At 42.3% G+C, this 20089-nt stretch overlaps 1 protein-coding gene across 7 annotated transcripts in view; it reads right to left on the bottom strand.

Annotated features, from left to right (window-relative positions):
* Positions 1-20089, bottom strand: part of SAMD8 (sterile alpha motif domain containing 8) — a 96919-nt gene that overhangs the window by 25474 nt on the left and 51356 nt on the right. For 6 of the 7 annotated variants that reach the window (XM_056531296.1, XM_056531293.1, XM_056531294.1 and 3 more), the window contains one exon: positions 11458-12044. In XM_056531296.1, coding sequence (XP_056387271.1) covers positions 11458-12029 — 572 coding nt within the window. In that variant the 5' untranslated portion in view covers positions 12030-12044. Of the gene's footprint in view, positions 1-11457; positions 12045-12155; positions 12181-20089 lie in introns of those variants that run through there. The other variant, XM_056531295.1, reaches the window with a different exon arrangement.

Below are 20089 nucleotides of genomic sequence, written 5' to 3'. Positions count from 1 at the left end.
TATTCTCCTGGATGCACTCATTTTATATCATACATAACAGGGGTTAAAAATTAAGTTTTTTGGGGGGGTGGAGTGGGGGGCAGGGAAAGTGGCAATTTAGTCACCCCCCCAGGAGCGCTGCTATTGGTCGCCCAATAGCAGCCGGCAGAGGAGGGGTTAACGTCCCCTTCTCGCAGCTCTGCTAGCCCACTGAGTTGGCAGGAGTGTGAGAAGGAGCTGAGATCTGTGCCCCTCAGGGCTGAAGAACAGATCTCCTGTGTCCAGTAGTGCAGGGTGAGTTTTATCTGCAGGGACAGTTAGGGGTTAAAAAAAAAAATTATAATATATATATGTTGCGTTACTGAAGATATCGCAGTACAAAGCTGGAAGCCTGACGCATTTCGCAGTAACGCTTAATCGTAGACTGCCAGACAATCACAAAATACAGCTTAAAATACAAAAGGTACAAGTCACATGACTGTCCTCGTCATCATTAGAATCGTGTACATATAAAACCCGGAATTGGATTCCATTCAATGATCACCAAATAATGTCCGTTCCCATTAAGTAAAATGAAATGCACTGCGTTAGTATCTGTGACATTACGAAATATCAAAACTACAAAAGGGAATATTCTTTATGTTACCTATAATTAATATTTATTATTATTACTGTTATTCTACCTTTTATCTTCATTGTTATGCAAAACCGCAGTGCAAATAATTACAATGTGAACCGGACATATGATTAAATACATGTTTTTATACAAATTGAACCACAATGGAGAAGATAGAATTAGTTATGCCTAAAGCTGCATACGGGAAAGACAAACATTTCTACCCAATGAGCACTCAGAATATGTAGAGAACAGAAGGGGGAGACAAGTCTATCCGAAACTAAAAGTAGGATATGGTTAGTATGATTTATGTTAATCTTTCAGAGGGGTTTTCTCTGGTAATATGTAGACAATATTGAAATTGAAAATCTAAAAATTATGATTTCCATTTGTATATATGGTTATTTATATTTGCATTATTGTTATTAATTATTGTTTTCTATCATTTATTTATTGATTATTATTTATCCTTGTTGATTTTTTTATATTTTAATTATTATTATTTTGGTTATTGATTATTTGTTAATATAACAAAGATAACATATTATTTAGTATTTTATATATTATATATGTACACCCATACCGATTTTAAGAGCAGGTTAACAACATGTCAATCCTTTTATTTAATTCCTCTGGATACCTAGTTCCCAGAAGGAACATCCAGTAGGTTTCACGTTTGTACATTCTGCTCTTGAGGTCACCACCCCTCGGTCCAAGGGATATTTTTTCTATCCCTGATAATCGGAGACTGTTCACCTCCCCTCCATGTATTTCTCTAAAATGACGAGACAACATGGAGATGCCCGGTAAGTTACTCCTGATGTCTGATACATGTTTCCGAAATCTCATAATAACAGTATAGAATAACAGTAATAATAATAAATATTAATTATCAATTATAAGTAACATAAAGAATATTCCCTTTTGTAGTTTTGATATTTCATATTGTCACAGATACAAACGCAGTGCATTTCATTTACTTAATGTGAACGGACATTATTTGGTGATCATTGAATGGAATCCAATTCCGGGTTTTATATGTACACGATTCTAATGATGACGAGGACAGTCATGTGACTTGTACCTTTTGTATTTTAAGCTGCATTTTGTGATTGTCTGGCAGTCTACGATTAAGCGTTACTGCGAAATGCGTCAGGCTTCCAGCTTTGTACTGCGATATCTTCAATAAAGCAACAAACAGTTTTTACCTGCATCCACTCTAGTGCCGGACCCTTTTGCTTTTCATATATATATATATATATTATATATATATATATATATAATAAAAGTTACACCAAGCACACACACTACATACTCTTCCCTCCTGTAGAAAAAAGGTGATGGCTCGCTGGGCATTTTCGGTGGAGGAGGCATACGCTTTACTTGCCACAGACTCCAAATCTGCCAGTGAGAACAAGGAAGATACTACTCCTCATCATCTAGCACTGACGATAAGTCCCCTGTTCGGCAGCGGCGATGCCGCCAGGCGAGGCCACGCACCCCCCCCCCCCATTAAAAATGACCCAGTGGCTGACACTAGTACTAGCGTACATGCCTCGTAATAGGAGTCTGGCACGCCAGACAAGCGTATCGGAGCCCCCTGGAGACCCACGGAGGGTTATGAGCCATGGATTCCTGAGTTTGTTGGCAACTCAGGATGCTGGATTGGCACGGCTGGATACACTGAAATAAACTATTTTAGTTATTTTTTCCAGTGACCGCTTTGTCAATCTAATGGTGGAGCAGACGAATCTGTGCCCAGCAGTTCATCGCCCACCACCCCGATTCGCTTTTGGCTAGGCCCAATGAATGGTACGCCATTGATGCAGCCAAAATGAGGACATTTTGGGGCCTCGTGCTGCATATGGGCCTGGTCAAAAAACCCAGTGTCAGGCAGTACTGGAGCGGGGACATCCTTTACCAGACCTCGCTTTACAGTATGGCCATGGCACGGAGGCGGTTCGAGGCCATTCGGAAATGCACCTCAGGGAGCTCTCGGTTTTTAAGTCTCATAAGTTTGAAGGGGAGACTCAACTACCGCCAGTATATTCCCTCGAAACAGGCGCGGTATGGCGTGAAACTCTACAAACTTTGTGAGAGTACCTCCGGGTACATTTACAAGTTTAGAATATATGAGGGATGAGATTCTTATATTGAACCCCCAGAATGTCCCCCCACTCTGGGTGTTAGAGGGAAAATCATTTGGGACTTTGTGCACCTATTGCTGGATAAGGGTTACCACCTTTACGTGGACAACTTTTATACCAGCATCCCTCTGTTCACATCCCTTGCCGCCAGATCCACGTCCGCTTGTGGGACCGTGTGGAAAAACCAGAGAGGTCTCCCTCTAAATTTGATCCAGACACCTATGCCCAAGGGTGAGTCCCGTGCCCTTACCCATGAAAACCTGTTGCTGGTCAGGTATAAGGATAAGAAGGAAGTCCTTATGCTGACCACTATTCATGGTAATGGCAGCTCACCAGTCCCTGTGCGAGATACCACAACAACAGTCTTCAAGCCTAATTGTATTCTGGGCTACAATCAATATATGGGGGGAGTTGATCTCTCTGATCAAGTCCTCGAGCCATACAATGCCATGCGCAAAACACGGGTATGTTACAAAAAAGGTTGCGGTCCTCTACTTGTTACAGGTTGCCATGTACAACTCTTTTGTACTGTCCCAGCATGCTGGCAACACAGGGACATACCTTCAGTTCCAAGAAGTCATCCTAAGGGCCCTGATCTTTGGCGACCGGGAAAGAGCAGGCCGAAGTTCCCAAGGAACTGAAGCTATAGGTGCCAGGATCGTCCCCGGCCAACACTTTCCAGGTGAAGTCCCCCACACTGGACAGAAGGGACGATCCAAGAAAAAATACAGTGTATCACAAGAGGGGGATACAGAAGGATACCATCACTCAATGTGACACTTGCCCCGATCGTCCGGGCCTCTGCATTACAAACTGCTTCAGGGAGTATCACACTTCCATGCAGTACTAAATTTTCCCTTTTCATTTAAATTTTCCATAATTTAACCCCAATGTACCAAGTCGAGAGTACATTCCAAGTTTTAACCCCTTAAGGACCTAGCCCATTTTGACCTTAAGGACCAGACACCTTGGTCTGATGAAGCGCCCAGAAGGGGCGTGAAATAGCTGTTACCTGTCTGTAGTGTGCTGCGTCCACACATGTCCTGTCTGCTGCTGCATATTCCAAAATAAAAAAGCAAATTTTCTATGACGAAATTCGGTGGTGAGTGCCTCCTATACCTGCCTTGCATATTGCGATATCAAATATGTTTATAAAAAAAAAGTACGCTTTTTGGGAGTAAAATGGGAAAAATTAACAATTTTCATTTTTATTGGGGGAGGGGATTGTTCACTTTTTTTTTTTTTTTTTTTTTTACATTTTTCAAATTTAAAAAAAAATACTTTTTATGTCCCCATAGGGTACTATCTATAGCAATCATTTGATTGCTAATACAGTTCAGTGCTATGCATAGGACATAGCACTGATCAGTATTATCGGCTATCTTCTGCTCTGGCCTGCTCGATCTCAGACCAGAGCAGGAGATGCCGGGAGGTGGACGGAGGCAGGTGAGTGGACCTCCGTCCGCCATTACAGATGATGGGATCGCTGTGGCAGCGCTACTGATCACAGCATTTGAGGGATTAATGGCGGACATCCGTGGGATCTCGGATGTCGGCCTGTATCTGTGGGTCCCCGGCCGGAACCTGCCGTGTAGGATGCGAGCACCGCTCTGATGCTCGTGGTCACACAGGATGTAAACGTACGTCCTGGTGCGCAAAGTACCGCCAAACCAGGACGTACATTTACGTCCATGGTCGTTAAGGGGTTAAGCAAATTGTACTTTAAAAAAAAAAAGGAAATTTGTGGGATAAAAATTTTTCAAATTAAATTTATAGGGTCACTAGGATTACAACGATATCCATTTTTTTAATGAATCATAATGCTTTGAATCACCTGATTCTAACTTTTAAATTTTTTGGCTACAAAGCTGTTTGATATGTAGTTTCTATCAGTACCATTTTTGCATAGGTGTGACTTTTTGATCACCATTTTTTTTCTGATATGTGACTGCGCAGTGTGATGACTGGTTCTGCCAGAACCCATAGGGTTAATGATTTCTAGCCCTCTTTGTTTTGGTTGCTGGGATGACACCTTTGTGCTCCTGGGTGTGGTTAAGCTTGCTAAGCCAATTAGAGTCTTCCTGGTTGCAGCTCAGGCATACATAAGGAGGCCCATTTCAGTCATTCTCTGCATGTGATAGTTCTTAGTAACTTACCTAGCTATCTCTATGCTCATTCTGATTGTTCTGGTTTTGTGACTTTTGGCTTGGCTTTTGACTTCCCTTTGATACTTTGTTTACACTGTTTTACAAATGGGAAAAGGGAACCATTTTTTTTTTTTTTTTTTTAATATTTTTATAGATTTTTTTTTTCAACATAAACATACAAGGGGGACCATTTCTATTTTTATAATGATAGGGGTTTTTCTTTTAATATTTTTAAAAACTTGTTCATTTATTTTTACACTTTAGTTTGTTCCCATGGAGGAATGTCATAAGCAATTAGATTGCTTACACACATCAATATAAATATATATATATATATATATATATATATATATATATATACACACACACATATACAGTACATATGTATTGCATTGATCTGTATCATCTCTAATTGTACAGCATAGTCTTAACGGCAGACTCTGAGGCTTTCATAATTGGCACCCATGAGATTTGGGACCTGTCGAAAAAAATTCTAGATGTCATGTCCGCAGCATCTAGAGGGTTGAACTACTGAAATAGGACTGAGGTCCAGTTCTGTAAAAGCAACTATTGGTGGCTACTACAATCCTACTTTTTCTTTTTTCTTAACTGATACATACTTTTTTTTTTTTTGTCCACAGCTTAAAAAAAAAAAAAAAAAAAAAAAAATGGGCATTTCCACATTTGTTCTAGTTTCAGACAGAATGAATAAGTGTGTGGACAAAGAACATATGGATGGATATATATATATATATATATATATATATATATATATAATTTTATTATTATTATTTTTTTTTTTTTAAACATTCTACTAAAAGAAATCTGGTATATGTAACGAAGCAAGCTCGGCACCCACTCTCTGTATCTTGAGGACAGGAAAACATGGGACCCTTTTTGACTTCTCCTCTTGCAACTGCTGGAGGTGCATATAGGTGCTTCTACGCTGTAAGACAGTGTGAACAGGTATCCAATAGGAAAAAGAAGCGCCTCAGTCCCGGTCTGGAGAAGCGCTTCGGTGCGCAACGGTCCGTCACCAAGAGGATACCCCCGCGTCTCTAAGCCTCACTCCCCTGTCTGTACTACCTCCCCCCGATGTGGTGTTAAAAAAATAAAAATAAAAATAAAATAAAAAGGGGCTTTAATTTTGGCCAGTTTTTATTATGAAGCTGAGTTTAATGTTGTTCCACATTTGTTTTGGCATTTCTTAGGCATAGTTGAGTATTAATTTTGCTAACAAAATCAATTTAAAGGGGTACTCCAGCACTTGGGCATCTTAGATAAGATGGGATAAGATGCCTGATCGCGGGGTCCCGCCGCTTGGACCTTCCACGCCGCTGGGATCTTCCACGCTGCACCCAGTTAGAATCAGTCCCCGGAGCGTGTTCGCTCCGGGTCTGATTACTGCCGATCACGGGGACAGAGCATAGTGACGTCACAGCTCCGCCCCCGTGTGACGTCACACTCCGCCCCCTCAATGCAAGCCTATAGGAGGGGGTGTGACAGCTGTCACGCCCCTCCAATAGACTTGCATTGAGGGGGCGGAGAATGACGTCACACGGGGCGGAGCCGTGAAATCACCATGCTCCGTCCTCGTGGTCAAGATGGACTCAGCCTGAGGACCTCCTGTGGTTCCGGAAGCCGCTAAAGGTGGGTGCTGCATGGTAGATCCCGGGGGTCCCCAGTGGCGGAGGGGCGGAGTACTCCTTTAAAGAAGAAGACAACATTTGGCAATTAAATTCATGATAATAAATAGTGAGCCAATTCCTACTTGCTAGTTTTGAAAAATTTGGAAAAATTCATTTCTTACAAGGGTCAGCAAAAGCAGAAAAGATACCTATACTTACCTAGCCCCAATCCCCCACAGCTCTCATTAAACTCTGTCTACTCCCTCTGATTTTCTGTCTTCTTCCTTAAGGCCTTGACATCTAAGACAATCAATGGCCAAGACAGGACAGCGCTGTGATAATTGCTTGACTGAGATGGAAGGTTCTGCTCCAAACACTCAACGGAGCAGGGGACCAGGGCTACATACCTTACACAGATCAATGTGATGCTATTACGTTACATTGAACTATGTTTTTGGCGCTTGAATGCTAAGGGCTGCCTAAGGCAGCCTTAAAGGGGTATTCCGGGAATTTATTTTATTTGACTATGCTACAGGTGCTGTAAAGTTTGTGTAGTTCATAATATATAGTGTCTTTACCTGTGTGTGATGGTTTTCTCACAATTCTTTCTGTGATTTTCACCCCAATATTTATTTTTAACAGCATACAAAATGACTGCTGTCTCGGATTTTTCCCAGCTTGCAATGCAGTCGAGACCTGACTCACTGGTCAGCTGATGACAGGGAGCCTGTCTGCTTCAATGGGTAGAGGGATCAATCTGCAACTAATGAAACATCTGTAGGCATCCTGATTGAAGACCACAGGTCTGCAGCTCATTTATGTTTCAATGAGTGGGGTGGCTGATGTGTGGTAAGGAGGAAGATGGTATCATGGGATTTATAGGCAAACAAGAAAACTGAAAACAGTAAATACAAGTTCACAGAAAGCTAGCCACAGTGTTATGGTAATCTCACAGCATAGCCATTTAGCCCCAAGACAAGCGCAGATCCTTTCTAAGCATGTCCATTACTGTCTGCCAGGTACGTACTAAAACCACCTTATGCTGGATAACCCCTTTAAGCAATCGCCAATCCGACGAGGACCAGTAAAAATGGGCAAGTCCCAGTTCTTCCCCAGCAACAATTCACAGAAGTAGATTAGTTAGCTATTTAAAACTTAACCTTTAACCCCTTCGGGCCTTAAGGACTCAGACAATTTTATTTTTACGTTTTTGTTTTTTCCTCCTCGCCTTCAAAAAAATCATAACTTTTATATTTTCATCCACAGACTAGTATGAGGGCTTGTTTTTTGCGCGACCAGTTGCCTGTTGTAAAGCCATCACTCACTTTACCATAAAATGTATGGCGCAACCAAAAAAATATACTATTTGTGTGGGGAAATTAAAAAGAAAAGTGCAATTTTGCTAATTTTGAAAGGTTTGTTTTCACGCCGTACAATTTACGGTAAAAATGACATGTGTTCTTTATTCTTTGGGTCAATATGATTAAAATGATACCCATGATAACACACTTTTCTATTACTGTTGCGCTGTGAAAAAAAAAAAAAAAAAAAAAAAAAATATCGCTAACTTTAACCAAAATAGCACGTTTAAAATCCCGTTATTTTGAAGACCTATAATTAAATTTTTCCGTATAAGCGGCGGTATGAGGGCTCATTTTTTTGCGCCGTGATCTGTACTTTTTATTGATACCATATTTTTATTTTTTGGAATAAAATGTTACAAAAAAAGCAGCTATTTTGGACTTTTTTTTTTTTTACGTTCACCATACGGTATCATTAACATTTTATTTTAATAGTTTGGATATTTACGCACATGGCAATACCAAATATGTATATGAAATATTTTTATTTATTTCTTTTTTTTTTTACACTCACTTTTTGGGGGTGAATTAGGGAAAATGGGACAATTTACATTTTTATTGGGGGATGGGGTTTTTCAAATTTTTTTCTTTTACTTTTATTTTTACATTTTAATAGTCCCCATAGAGGACTATTTATAGCAATCATTCGATTGCTAATACTGTTCAGTGCTATGCATAGGACATAGCACTGATCAGCATTATTGGTCATCTTCTGCTCTAGTCTGCTCGATCGCAGACCAGAGCAGAAGACCCGTGGAATACAGGGGAGGCAGGTGAGGTGACCTACGTCTGCCGTTCTGGATGATCAGATCGCCACGGCAGCGCTGCGGGCGATCCGATCATCCATTTTAGTGACCACAACGCTGCAGATGCCGTGATCTGTATTGATCGCGGCATCTGAGGGGTTATTGGTGGACATCCGCACGATCGCGGATGTCCGCCATTACAGGCGGGTCGCTGGCTGCTATCAGCAGCCGGGACCTGACGCACATGACCCGATCATCGCTCCGATGCTCGTGGTTATGTATAGGACGTAAGTGTATGTCATGGTGCGGTAAGTACCAGCTCACCAGGACGTACATTTACGCCCGGCGTCGTTAAGGGGTTAATATTTCATAATAAGAAAAATAGTCCTCAATTTTTTTTTATTTAAATCAGGTATAGGTGAGATGGAAAGAGAGCTCAGACAAATAAATGGGGCTCCAATACCATCACCTATCACAACAAGGTAATCCTACAATATACTACCTGTGCGATTGTACACTACGAAGGTGTAATAAATCCCGACGTGTTTCCCCCCTCCCAAAACAGATAATGTGGAGCAATGACGGAGTGCGCGTGTACCGGCGGAAATTGGCCCTGGGTGCATGCGCAGTCCAGTCCCACTCTATACACCCTGGGCTTCACACGCCGGGGTGTACGTGCGCACTCCTTGAATGTTTGCATCACGCGCCCCTCACCACTGCAGGTAATGGAATTTACTCCTCCTGATGGTGGGCGGAGCCTACTGCTCCCTTTTTTGGCCCTAAACACCTACCATTTAAACCACATGGGGACCATTACTCCGCTGCTGCTGTGCTGCCAGGTGGGAACAAGCCGTCATCCTACGGCTACCCTGACAATCATTCCACGTCAAGGACTGTACCATTGGGTCTGAGCGAGTGGTCCCTATCGGACTGTACATCTATTTTTGGCTGGCAGCTACTATTTACCAGCTATATCAATCTATGTATATTGCTTCCTACTCTTTATATCCCCTGATGAACCCCGCATTGCTCAGTATATTGTAGGATTACTTTGTTGTCATAGGTGATGGTATTGGAGCCCCATTTATTTGTCTGAGCTCTCGCTCCATCTCACCTATACCTTATTTAAATGTAAACATTTTTAGGACAATTTTTCTTATTATGAAATATTATAAAAGGTTAAGTTTTAAAGAGCTAACTAATCTACTTCTGTGAATTGTTGTCCTACTAGCTCTAACCACAATCAGTCATCCTTTACACTTTTCATTGAATTTGTTTTCTTCCCCAGCAACCCATCTGCAGCCCGCAATTACATTGCTGAGCTGCCAATGGGTCCTCTAGACCCCAGGAATTACGTTCATTTAATGTTTAAAGGGGTACTCCGCCCCTAGATATCTAGATGTCTGATGATGGGGGGTCCCACCGCTGGGGACCCCCGCGATCCTGGCTGCGGCACCCGATGCACGGAGCAAACTTTGCTCTGTGCTGGATGACTGACGATGCCGGATGACTGATTGCCATCACACCCCCTCCCATAGACATGAATGGAGGGGGCGTGGCGTGACGTCGTGTCCCCATCTCGGAAGCCCGGCGGTTTCCGAAACTGCAGACGCAGCTAAACATAGAATGTGGGCTGCTGCAGGGAGATCGCGGGGGGTCCCAGTGACGGGCCTCCCGCGATCAGACATCTTATCCCATATCCCCTATCATTTTGCCCAAAAAACGCTGAATGTATCAACTAGGGATGTCCCGATAAAGATACTGGTAACAGTATCGGGACAGATACTGGACATTTGCACGAGTACTTGTATTCGTGCAAATGTCCCCGATACCTTATCCGATACCTGGCAGTGGGACACTTGCTGGCAGTTATCACGGAGGTGCGGTAAACCGCCTGCCCTGTGCCCACTCCTAAGCTATGCAGCACGTTCAGCAACTAAGCACGTGTCATAGCTGGGACCAGCATTAACCTTCTAGACGCCGCAATCAAATGTGATCCCGTTCAGCTGAGAGGACGGCTGGAGGTCCCTTACCATGCTCCGTGCCATTCGATTGTCACTTCTTTAATGCAGCCATCCATGGCAGGCAGTAGTAAAGGAACCCCGATAACACTTATCAATGCTATGCAATGGTATAGCATTGATCAGTGTATGCAATCTACAAATTGCAAGTAATAGTCCCCTATGGGGACAAAAAAATTGTGAAAAAAATGTGTAATAAATAATAATTATAAATGTCAATTAACCCCTTTCATAATAAAAATTTTATTCACCCTCTTAAAAAAGTTTAAATAAAAAAATATATTTTTTTATAAAAAAAAAGCCCTTTCTCTTGTAAAAAACAAAAACAAAAAAACCTTTTCCCCATTAAGGAAAAAAATTAATAAAAAACCCATCACGTGACACTGAAAAAGTATCGGTAATTTGTATCAGAGAGTACTGGTACACAGAAAAAAAAAAAGAGTATCGGGACATCCCTAGTATGAACCTAAATTTACCACTAATGTACATGTCATGAAGAAACACTCTCAGGAAAGCTTGGATCAGCAAAAGCATTCCAAAGATTTGTGCGCTGCCATCATGACCTGTCCATAGACTTTTAAAGAAGTGGTGAGTATCTGCACTTCACTCGGCACTCAATTCTGAGTGGTTGGACCCACCAATCAGACACTTATCACCTATCCTGTGTGATAACCAATGAGAAAACCAATGAGATCACACAACAGTAGTAGTAGTGTTCTAATAGAAAACTGGACACCACTATAAGAAAAAGCAGGTGGTTTTACATCCTATGCAATATTTTCATATACAAAACAGCTGAATTATTAACGCACCTGTCTAGGAAGATGTCTGGCAGAGGTGGGTATGTTTGCATGTCAGGAACGCGTTCGTGTACAATAACCATGACAAAGGAAGTAAAGCCAAAAACTATGAAAACATAAATACAGCTGATGGCTGTTTTCCAGTACTCTGGGTCCAGTCTCTTTGGTGGATGTTTGTTTTTTCCATTGGAGTACTGGTGTGGTTCTACACTAGAATCTGTTCCATGTCCATCAAGGTCTCTTGTAAGATCACCATTACATAACCAGTCAGGACTTGGTGGTGAACTTATGCTGAGTGCTCCTGAGGCTGGCTCGTTGCTTAACCCTAACTCTTCCAGGACACTGGCATGCTGTTTTTGGAGCTTACGGATAGAAAGCATAAGACGTTTTATATCCCCTAGCACTTTAATTTCCAGTGGTGGAGAGCGTAAATCATATTCCGTTAATGCTAACAGTGCTGTGCCATCCAGACGATGTTTGTTGCACAAAATATCTACATAATCACAAAATCCTTCTTCTCTTAGCCATTTGGCCACATGTTTTGTAGTCCAACGACGAATACATAACTGACTGTTGCTTGCCATTGTTTTAGCAGATACCTGTGGAGAGAGACATACAAGTTGTTCACCTTGGATTGTATAATTAACCATTTTCTTCAATGTTAACTATATCTAAAATGAATATTTTTAACTCCTATATGTCTTATATACCTCTTAGAAAACACATGACCAGAGATTAAACACTAATGTGCCACCAGTTAACATACATCTATGAATGGAGAGACTCAACAGCTGCTCAAAATAAAACCTAAAAATCTATGCTGTTTATACAGGTTACACAGTTTCAACATGATTTTTTTTGTAAACATTCTCTTAACCCCTTTACGCAAAATCAGGTACATGTACGTGATGATTAGGGATGACTTCCCACACCGCCACGTACATGTAACTGATAACTAAACTGTCACTGCACACAGCAAAGCCTTCCTGAAGCCAGCCAGGGACCAATTGCAGCGTTCCTTGGCCGGTGATCACTGCTATTGGTCCGTCAGTACAGACTGAACAATAGCAGGGATATGGGTCTCCTCCTTCCCAATCTCAGTGCTCCGATGCTGGGTTAACCCTGTAGACGCTGTGGTCACTGTGACCGCAGCGTTTATTAGAGTGACAGAGCGCCTGACACTGGCCTCCGTTGTCATGGCAACATGAGCGATCAGTCGCTACCTAAGGTAGGGACTGATCTATCCTATTCCTGTCAGTACTGACAGACATAGGCTTAATTCAATGGAGTACAGATGTGTACTCCATTAAATTGTGTATAATAGTTTTTAAAAAAAAAAAGTGTGAAAAAAAGTGGAAAAAATAAAGTAAAAAATTTTTAAAAAATAAAATGAAAAAATGTGAAACAAATATACAAAATAATAAAATTATATGTGTATAATACACCCCCAAAAATAGTCCCCCCAAATACATCCACATGTCCCGTAAAAAAACAAAAAAAAATACATTTTTAAATAAATTAACCCATTAAGAACGCAGCTCATTTTCACCTTAAGGACGCAGACCTTTTTTGCAAATCTGACCACTGTCACTTTAAGCATTAATAACTCTGGGATGCTTTTACCTTTCATTCTGATTCAGAGATTGATTTTCGTGACATATTCTACTTTATGTTAGTGGTAAAATTTTGTCGATACTTGCATCATTTCTTGGTGAAAAATTCCAAAATTTGATGGAAAATTTCCCTTTTTTTTTTTTACTTTGAAACTCTCTGCTTACAAGGAAAATGGATATCCCAAATAAATTATATATTGATTCACATATGCAATATGTCTATTTTATGTTTGCATCATAAAGTTGACATGTTTTTACTTCTGGAAGACATCAGAGGGCTTCAAAGTTCAGCAGCAACTTTCCAATTTTTCAAAAAATTTTCAAAATCTGAATTTTTCAGGGACCATTTCAGTTGTGAAGCAGATTTGAGGGGCCTTCATATTAGAAATACCCCAAAAATGACCCCATTATAAAAACTGTACCCTTCAAAGTATTCAAAATGATATTCACCTTAAGGTGTTTCACAGGAATAGCAGCAAAGTGAAGGAGAAAATTCAAAATCTTCATTTTATACACTCGCATGTTCTTGTAGACCCAGTTTTTGAATTTTTACAAGGGGTAAAAGGAGAAAAATCCTCTCAAAATTTGTAACCCAACTTCTCTCGAGTAAGGAAATACCTCATATGTATATGTGAAGTGTTCAGCGGGAGCACTAGAGGGCTCAGAAGGGAAGGAGCGACAATAGGATTTTGGAGAGTGAGTTTTTCTGAAATGATTTTTGGGGGGCATGTCACATTTAAGAAGCCCCTATGTGCCAGAACAGCAAGTGAACCCCCACATGGCATACTATTTTGGAAACTAAAACCCTCAAGGAACGTAACAAGGGGTCCAGTGAGCCTTAACACCCCACAGGTGTTTGACGACTTTTAGTTCAAGTTGGATGTGTAAATGAATTTTTATTTTTTTCTCACAAAAATGCAGTTTTTCCCCCAAATTTTAAATTTCCACAAGGGTTAATAGGAGAAAATGCCCCCCAAAATTTGTAAACCCATTTCTTCTGAGTATGGAAATAGCCCATGTGTAGACATCAAGTGCTCTGCTGGCACACTACAATGCTCAGAAGAGAAGGAGCGCCATTGAGCTTATGGAGAGAGAATTTGGTTTAAATAGAAGTCAGGGGCCATGTGCATTTACAAAGCCCCCCCGTGGAGCCAGAACAGTGGACCCCCCCACATGTGACCCCATTTTGGAAACTACATCCCACACAGAATTTAATAAGGGATGCAATGAGCATTTAAACGCCACTGGTGTTTGACAGATCCTTGGAACAGTGGGCTGTGCAAATGAAAAAATTAATTTTTCATTTTCACGGGCCACTGTTCCAAAAATCTGTCAGACACCTGTGGGGTGTAAATGCTCACTTCACCCCTTATTACATTACAGGAGGGGTGTAGTTTCCAAAATGGGGTCACATCTTGGGGGGGTCCATTGTTCTGGCACTATGGGGGTTTTGTAAACACACGTGGCCTTCAATTCCGGATAAAATTTCTCTCCAAAATCCCAATGGTGCTCCTTCTCTTCTGAGCATTGTAGTTAACCCGCAGAGCACTTTACATCCACATATGGGGCATTTTATTACTCAGAAGAAATGGGGTTACAAATTTTGGGGAGCTTTTTTCCTATTTCCCTTGTGAAATTGAAAAATTTAGGGTAACACCAGCATTTTAGTGAAAAAAAAACATTTTTTTCTTCATTTTCCCATCCAACTTTAACGAAAATTCGTCAAACACCTGTGGACTCGTTCAGACTCACTATACCCCTTTTTACGTTCCGTGAGGGGTGTAGTTTCCAAAATGGGGTCACATGTGGGTATTTTTTTTTTTTGTTTATGTCAGAACCGCTGTAAAATCAGCCACCCCTGTGCAAATCACCAATTTAGACCTCAAATGTACATAGTGCGCTCTCACTCCTAAGCCTTGTTGTGCGTCCGCGGAGCATTTTACGCCCACATATGGGGTATTTACGTACTCAGGAGAAATTGCGTTACAAATTTTTTTCCTTTTACCTCTTGTGAAAATAAAAAGTATGGGGCAACACCAGCATGTTAGCCCCTTAAGGACCGGGGGTTTTTCCGTTTTTGCATTTTGGTTTTTTGCTCCTTGCCTTTAAAAAATCATAACTCTTTCAATTTTGCACCTAAAAATCCATATGATTGCTTATTTTTTGCGCCACCAATTCTACTTTGTAATGACGTCAGTCATTTTGCCCAATAATCTACGGTGAAATGGAAAAAAAAATCATTGTGCGACAAAATTGAAAAAAAAAACGCTGTTTTGTAACTTTTGGGGGCTTCCGTTTCTACGTAGTACATTTTTCGGTAAAAATTACACCTTATCTTTATTCTGTAGGTCCATACGATTAAAATGATACCCTACTTATATAGGTTTGATTTTGTCGTACTTCTGGAAAAAATCATAACTACATGCAGGAAAATTCATATGTTTAAAATTGTCATCTTCTGACCCCTATAACTTTTTATTTTTCCGTGTATGGGGCGGTATGAGGGCTCATTTTTTGCACCGTGATGTGAAGTTTTTAATGGTACCATTTTTGCATTGATAGGACTTATTTTATTCATTTTTAAATGATATAAAAAGTGACCAAAAATGCACTATTTTGGACTTTGGAATTTTTTTGCGCGCACGCCATTTTTTGCGCGCACGCCATTGACCGAGCGGTTTAATTAATGATATATTTTTATAATTCAGACATTTCCGCACGCGGTGATACCATATATGTTTATTTACTGGACACACTGTTACTGGACACACTGATCTTTATCATTGATCACTGGTTCCTCATAGGAAACCAGTGATCGATGATTCTGTCGCATGACTGCTCATGCCTGGATCTCAGGCACTGAGCAGTCATTCGGCGATCGGACAGCGAGGAGGCAGGTAGGGGCCCTCCCGCTGTCCTGTAAGCTGTTCGAGATGCCGCGATTTCACCGCGGCTATCCCGAACAGCCCACTGAGTTAACCGGCAACTTTCACTTTTAGCCGCGCGGCTGAAGGGTTAATAGCGCGTGGCGCCACGATCGGCGCTACGCGCTATTAGCGGCGGGTCCCGGCTTCCCTATGACGCCGGGCCCGCCGTGATATGATGTGGGGTTACCGTGTAACCCGCGTTATATCACCGGAGCAGGACCAAGGACGTACCAGTACGTCCTTGGTCCTTAAGGGGTTAGTGTAAAAAAAAAAATATTTTACACTAACCGGCTGATGTAGACCCCAACTTTTCCTTTTCATAAGGGGTAAAAGGAGAAAAAGCCCCCCAAAATTTGTCACACTATTTTTCCTGAGTACGGTAATACCCCATATGTGGCCCTAAACTGTTTCCTTGAGATACGACAGGGCTCCGAAGTGAGAGAGCACCAAGCGCATTTGAGGACTAAATTAGGGATTGCATAGGGGTGGACATAGGGGTATTCTACGCCAGTGATTCCCAACCAGGGTGCCTCTAGCTGTTGCTAAACTCCCAGCTTGCCTGGACAGTCAGTGGCTGTCCAGAAATGCTGGGAGTTGTTGTTTTGCAACAGCTGGAGGCTCTGTTTTGGAAACACTGCCGTACGATACGTTTTTTATTTTTATTGGGGGGGGGGGGGGGGCAGTGTAAGTGGGTGTTTATGTAGTGTTTTACCCTGTATAATGTGGTAGTGCGAATGTACCCTAAAAACACTACACTACACTGACGGGTTTACAGTGAGTTTCCCGCTAGGAGTTTGCGCTGCTGCCAAAAATTTGCCGCAGCTCAAACTTGAAGCAGGAAACTTACTGTAAACCCACCCGTGTGAATGTACCCTGTACATTCACATGGGGGGGGGGGGCAAACCTACAGCTGTTGCAAAACTACAACTCCCAGCATGTACTGACAGACCGTGCACGCTGGGAGTTGTACTTTTGCAACAGCCGGAGGGACACTGGTTGGAAAACCTTCAGTTAGGTTCTGTTACCCAATTCAGTATTTTTCAACCAGGGTGCCTCCAGCTGTTGCAAAACTACAACTCCCAGCATGTACTGATTGCCGAAGGGCATGCTGGGAGATGTAGTTTTGCAACAGCTGGAGGCACACAACTACAACTCCCAGCATGCCCAGACAGCCATTTGCAGCCGGGCATGCTGGAAGTTGTAGTTTTGCAAGAATCACAGTTTGGCGACCACTACAGAGTGGTCTCCAAACAGTGGTCCTCCAGATGTTGCAAAACTACAACTCCCAGCATGCCCAGACTGTCTGGACATGCTGGGAGTTGTAGTTTTGCATCGTCTTGAGGGCCCCCGTCAACCACTCACCGGCCAGTCAGATTCCTCCGCAGCCTGCCGGAGCCGCCACCGGGTAAGCAACTACTTTCCCTTCTCTCTCACCTCGCTGTGCCCCGCTCTCTCCGGACTTCCACACGTGGGGCAGAGGTCCGGCAGCAGCGATGCCGGGTGCATGGCGATGGTGGGAGCACTTACCCCCGCCATCGCCGCTGCCGGAGCTCCGATTCGTCGCGCACCCCCCCCCCCCCCCCCACCGCCCCTGCACACCCGATTGCTGATCGGGTTAATCAAACGGGATCCCGGGGTGTCGGGCGTGGTCTCCTGCGGACTAATTAACCAGATCAGCGCCTCGGGTGCGTGCACTTAATGAACGCCGCTTTTATTCGGCGGAATGCGCTAAGTTATCGCATTATCCGCCGTATAAATGCGTCGTTCTGTGCGAAAGGGTGAAGCCGAACTTCTCACCTGCCGGAAACAACCGGAGGTAAAAAGTTCTGCCGCAGCAGCTCCAAATATGTGAACGACGGGTATACCCGTCGTTCTGCGCGAACGTACTTCAGCAGCCGACGGGTATACCCGTCGTTTTGCGTTAAGGGGTTAATAAATTCATTTTTATGCCTTATATGAAGTAAAATAATATTTAAAAAAAAAGTATATAAATTTGGTATCGCCGTAATAGTATCAACCTGCAGTGTAACGTTAACATTTCATTTATACCGCATGACGAACGACCTAAAAAATAAAAACAACCGCAGAATAGATTTATTTGAATGTATCACCTCATAAAAAATAAAATAAAAAACGATCAGTGTCACATGTACCCCAGAATGGTACCAATGAAAGAGTCAACTTGTCTCCCAAGAATATTTTTGCACCCCAATGCCCCTGTAATTTTATGTGATGCCAACAAAATATCCTAAATTAAAAGGATGCCCCAAAATCCACCCAGCACGCCTTCATGTCTCAGGCCTGTGTGAGAGACATGTAGCGCACAAAGACCACATATGGGATATTTCTAAGTACATCAGAATTCAGGGAATAAATCTTGAGTTTTATTTCTTTGTCAACACCTACTGTGTTACAGAAAAAAATTGATTAATATGAAGAATCTACAAAAAAAAAATACAATTTAAAAATTCCACCTTCACTTTGCTTTTATTTCTGTGTAATGCCTAAAGGGTTAATGAACTTCTTTAATGTCATTCTGACTACTTTAAGGGGTGCAGTTTATAAAATGGGGTGATTTATGGGGGTAACATACAGGACCCTCAATTCCACTTCAAAACTCAACTGGTCCCTGAAAAATCAGATTTTGCAATTTTCTTGAAAATCTGGAAAATTGATACTGAACTTATAAACCCTCTAACATTCTAAAAAAGTAAAATAATGTTTATCAAATAATGGGAACATAAAGTAGACATATTTTAGATGTGAATTAATCATTAATTTGGTGCGGCATGACTATTTATCGTACGAAGAGAAAATATCAAATCTAGAAAAAAAAATTGAAAAAATTAGTAAAAAATTAGTAAAAAGGAGATTTTTTTTTAACACTCACAGTAAAATATCTATCTTTCTCGAAGGATCCATTGGGGGACACAGACCGTGGGGTGTATGCTGCTGTCTCTAGGAGGTGTGACACTATGGTAATAAAAAAAAAGTCGGCTCCTCCCAGCAGGATATACCCGCCTCCAGGCCCTGAGCTAATCAGTTTTAGTTCCAGAGCTGTCCGAGAACCAGAAGAAAAAATATAACTGAACACACCCTCGGACAGAGAACCGAAGAAAACCCAAAAAAAGGGTGGGAGCTGTGTCCCCCAATGAATCCTTCGAGAAAGAGATTTTACGGTAAGTGTTAAAAAAATCTCCTTTTCTCTATCGGTTCCATTGGGGGACACAGACCGTGGGACGTACCAAAGCCGTACCTTGGGTGGGCAGATAAGCAGTCAGGCAGACGGCTGTTCCACTGCCGCCTGCAACACTTTACAGCCCAGACTAGCATCAGCCGATGCGAAGATATGAACCCGGTAGAACCTCGAGAAAGTGTGCAAAGACGACCAGGTAGCCGCCTTGCAAATCTGCTAGGCCAAGGCTCTGTTCTGGAGAACCCAGGATGCCCCAACAGAATGGGTAGAATGAGCCACAACCCTGAAAAGAAGGAATCTTCCCCTTACAGCCAAAGGCTTCCGAAAAGGCAGACAGAATCCACCGAGAAATGGTGGCCTTGGAAACAGGTTTTCCCTTACGACGACCTTCCGTGAGGACGAAAAAGGAATCACACTGACGAAACGAAGAAGTAATGGAGAGATAGGACCTAACAGCCCGAACCACATCCAGTTTGCGGAGTAAATGCTCCTTAGGATGAGAAGGAGCGGGACAAAAAGACGGGAGGACAACGTCCTCATTGAGATGAAAAGCCGAAACCACCTTAGGCAAAAAGGAAGGAATCTGGCCGGAAAACAACCTTGTCCTGGTGGACCACCAGAACGGAGAACGGCAGGAGAGAGCCGACAATTCAGACACCCTCCGGATGGAAGTGATAGCAACAAGAAACGCCACCTTCCAAGAAAAGAGGAGCAGAGACACCTCTCTAAAAGGGGCTCAAAGGGTGCACCCTGGAGGGCACTCAGAACCAGATTCAAGTCCCAAGGGGGAGAGGGTGACCGGTAAGGAGGGACAGCATGCGCCACTCCTTGAAGGAAGGTCCGGACATGAGAATTAGAAGCCAGAGGACACTGGAAAAGAAAAGGTCGAAACCTGACCCTTAAGGGAA

This window comes from Hyla sarda, chromosome 7 (genome assembly GCF_029499605.1).
Source record: "Hyla sarda isolate aHylSar1 chromosome 7, aHylSar1.hap1, whole genome shotgun sequence".
In the NCBI taxonomy this organism is placed as follows: domain Eukaryota; kingdom Metazoa; phylum Chordata; class Amphibia; order Anura; family Hylidae; genus Hyla; species Hyla sarda.
The sequence above is the reverse complement of the archived record's forward strand: the minus strand, read 5'-3'. Positions and strand labels throughout refer to the sequence as shown.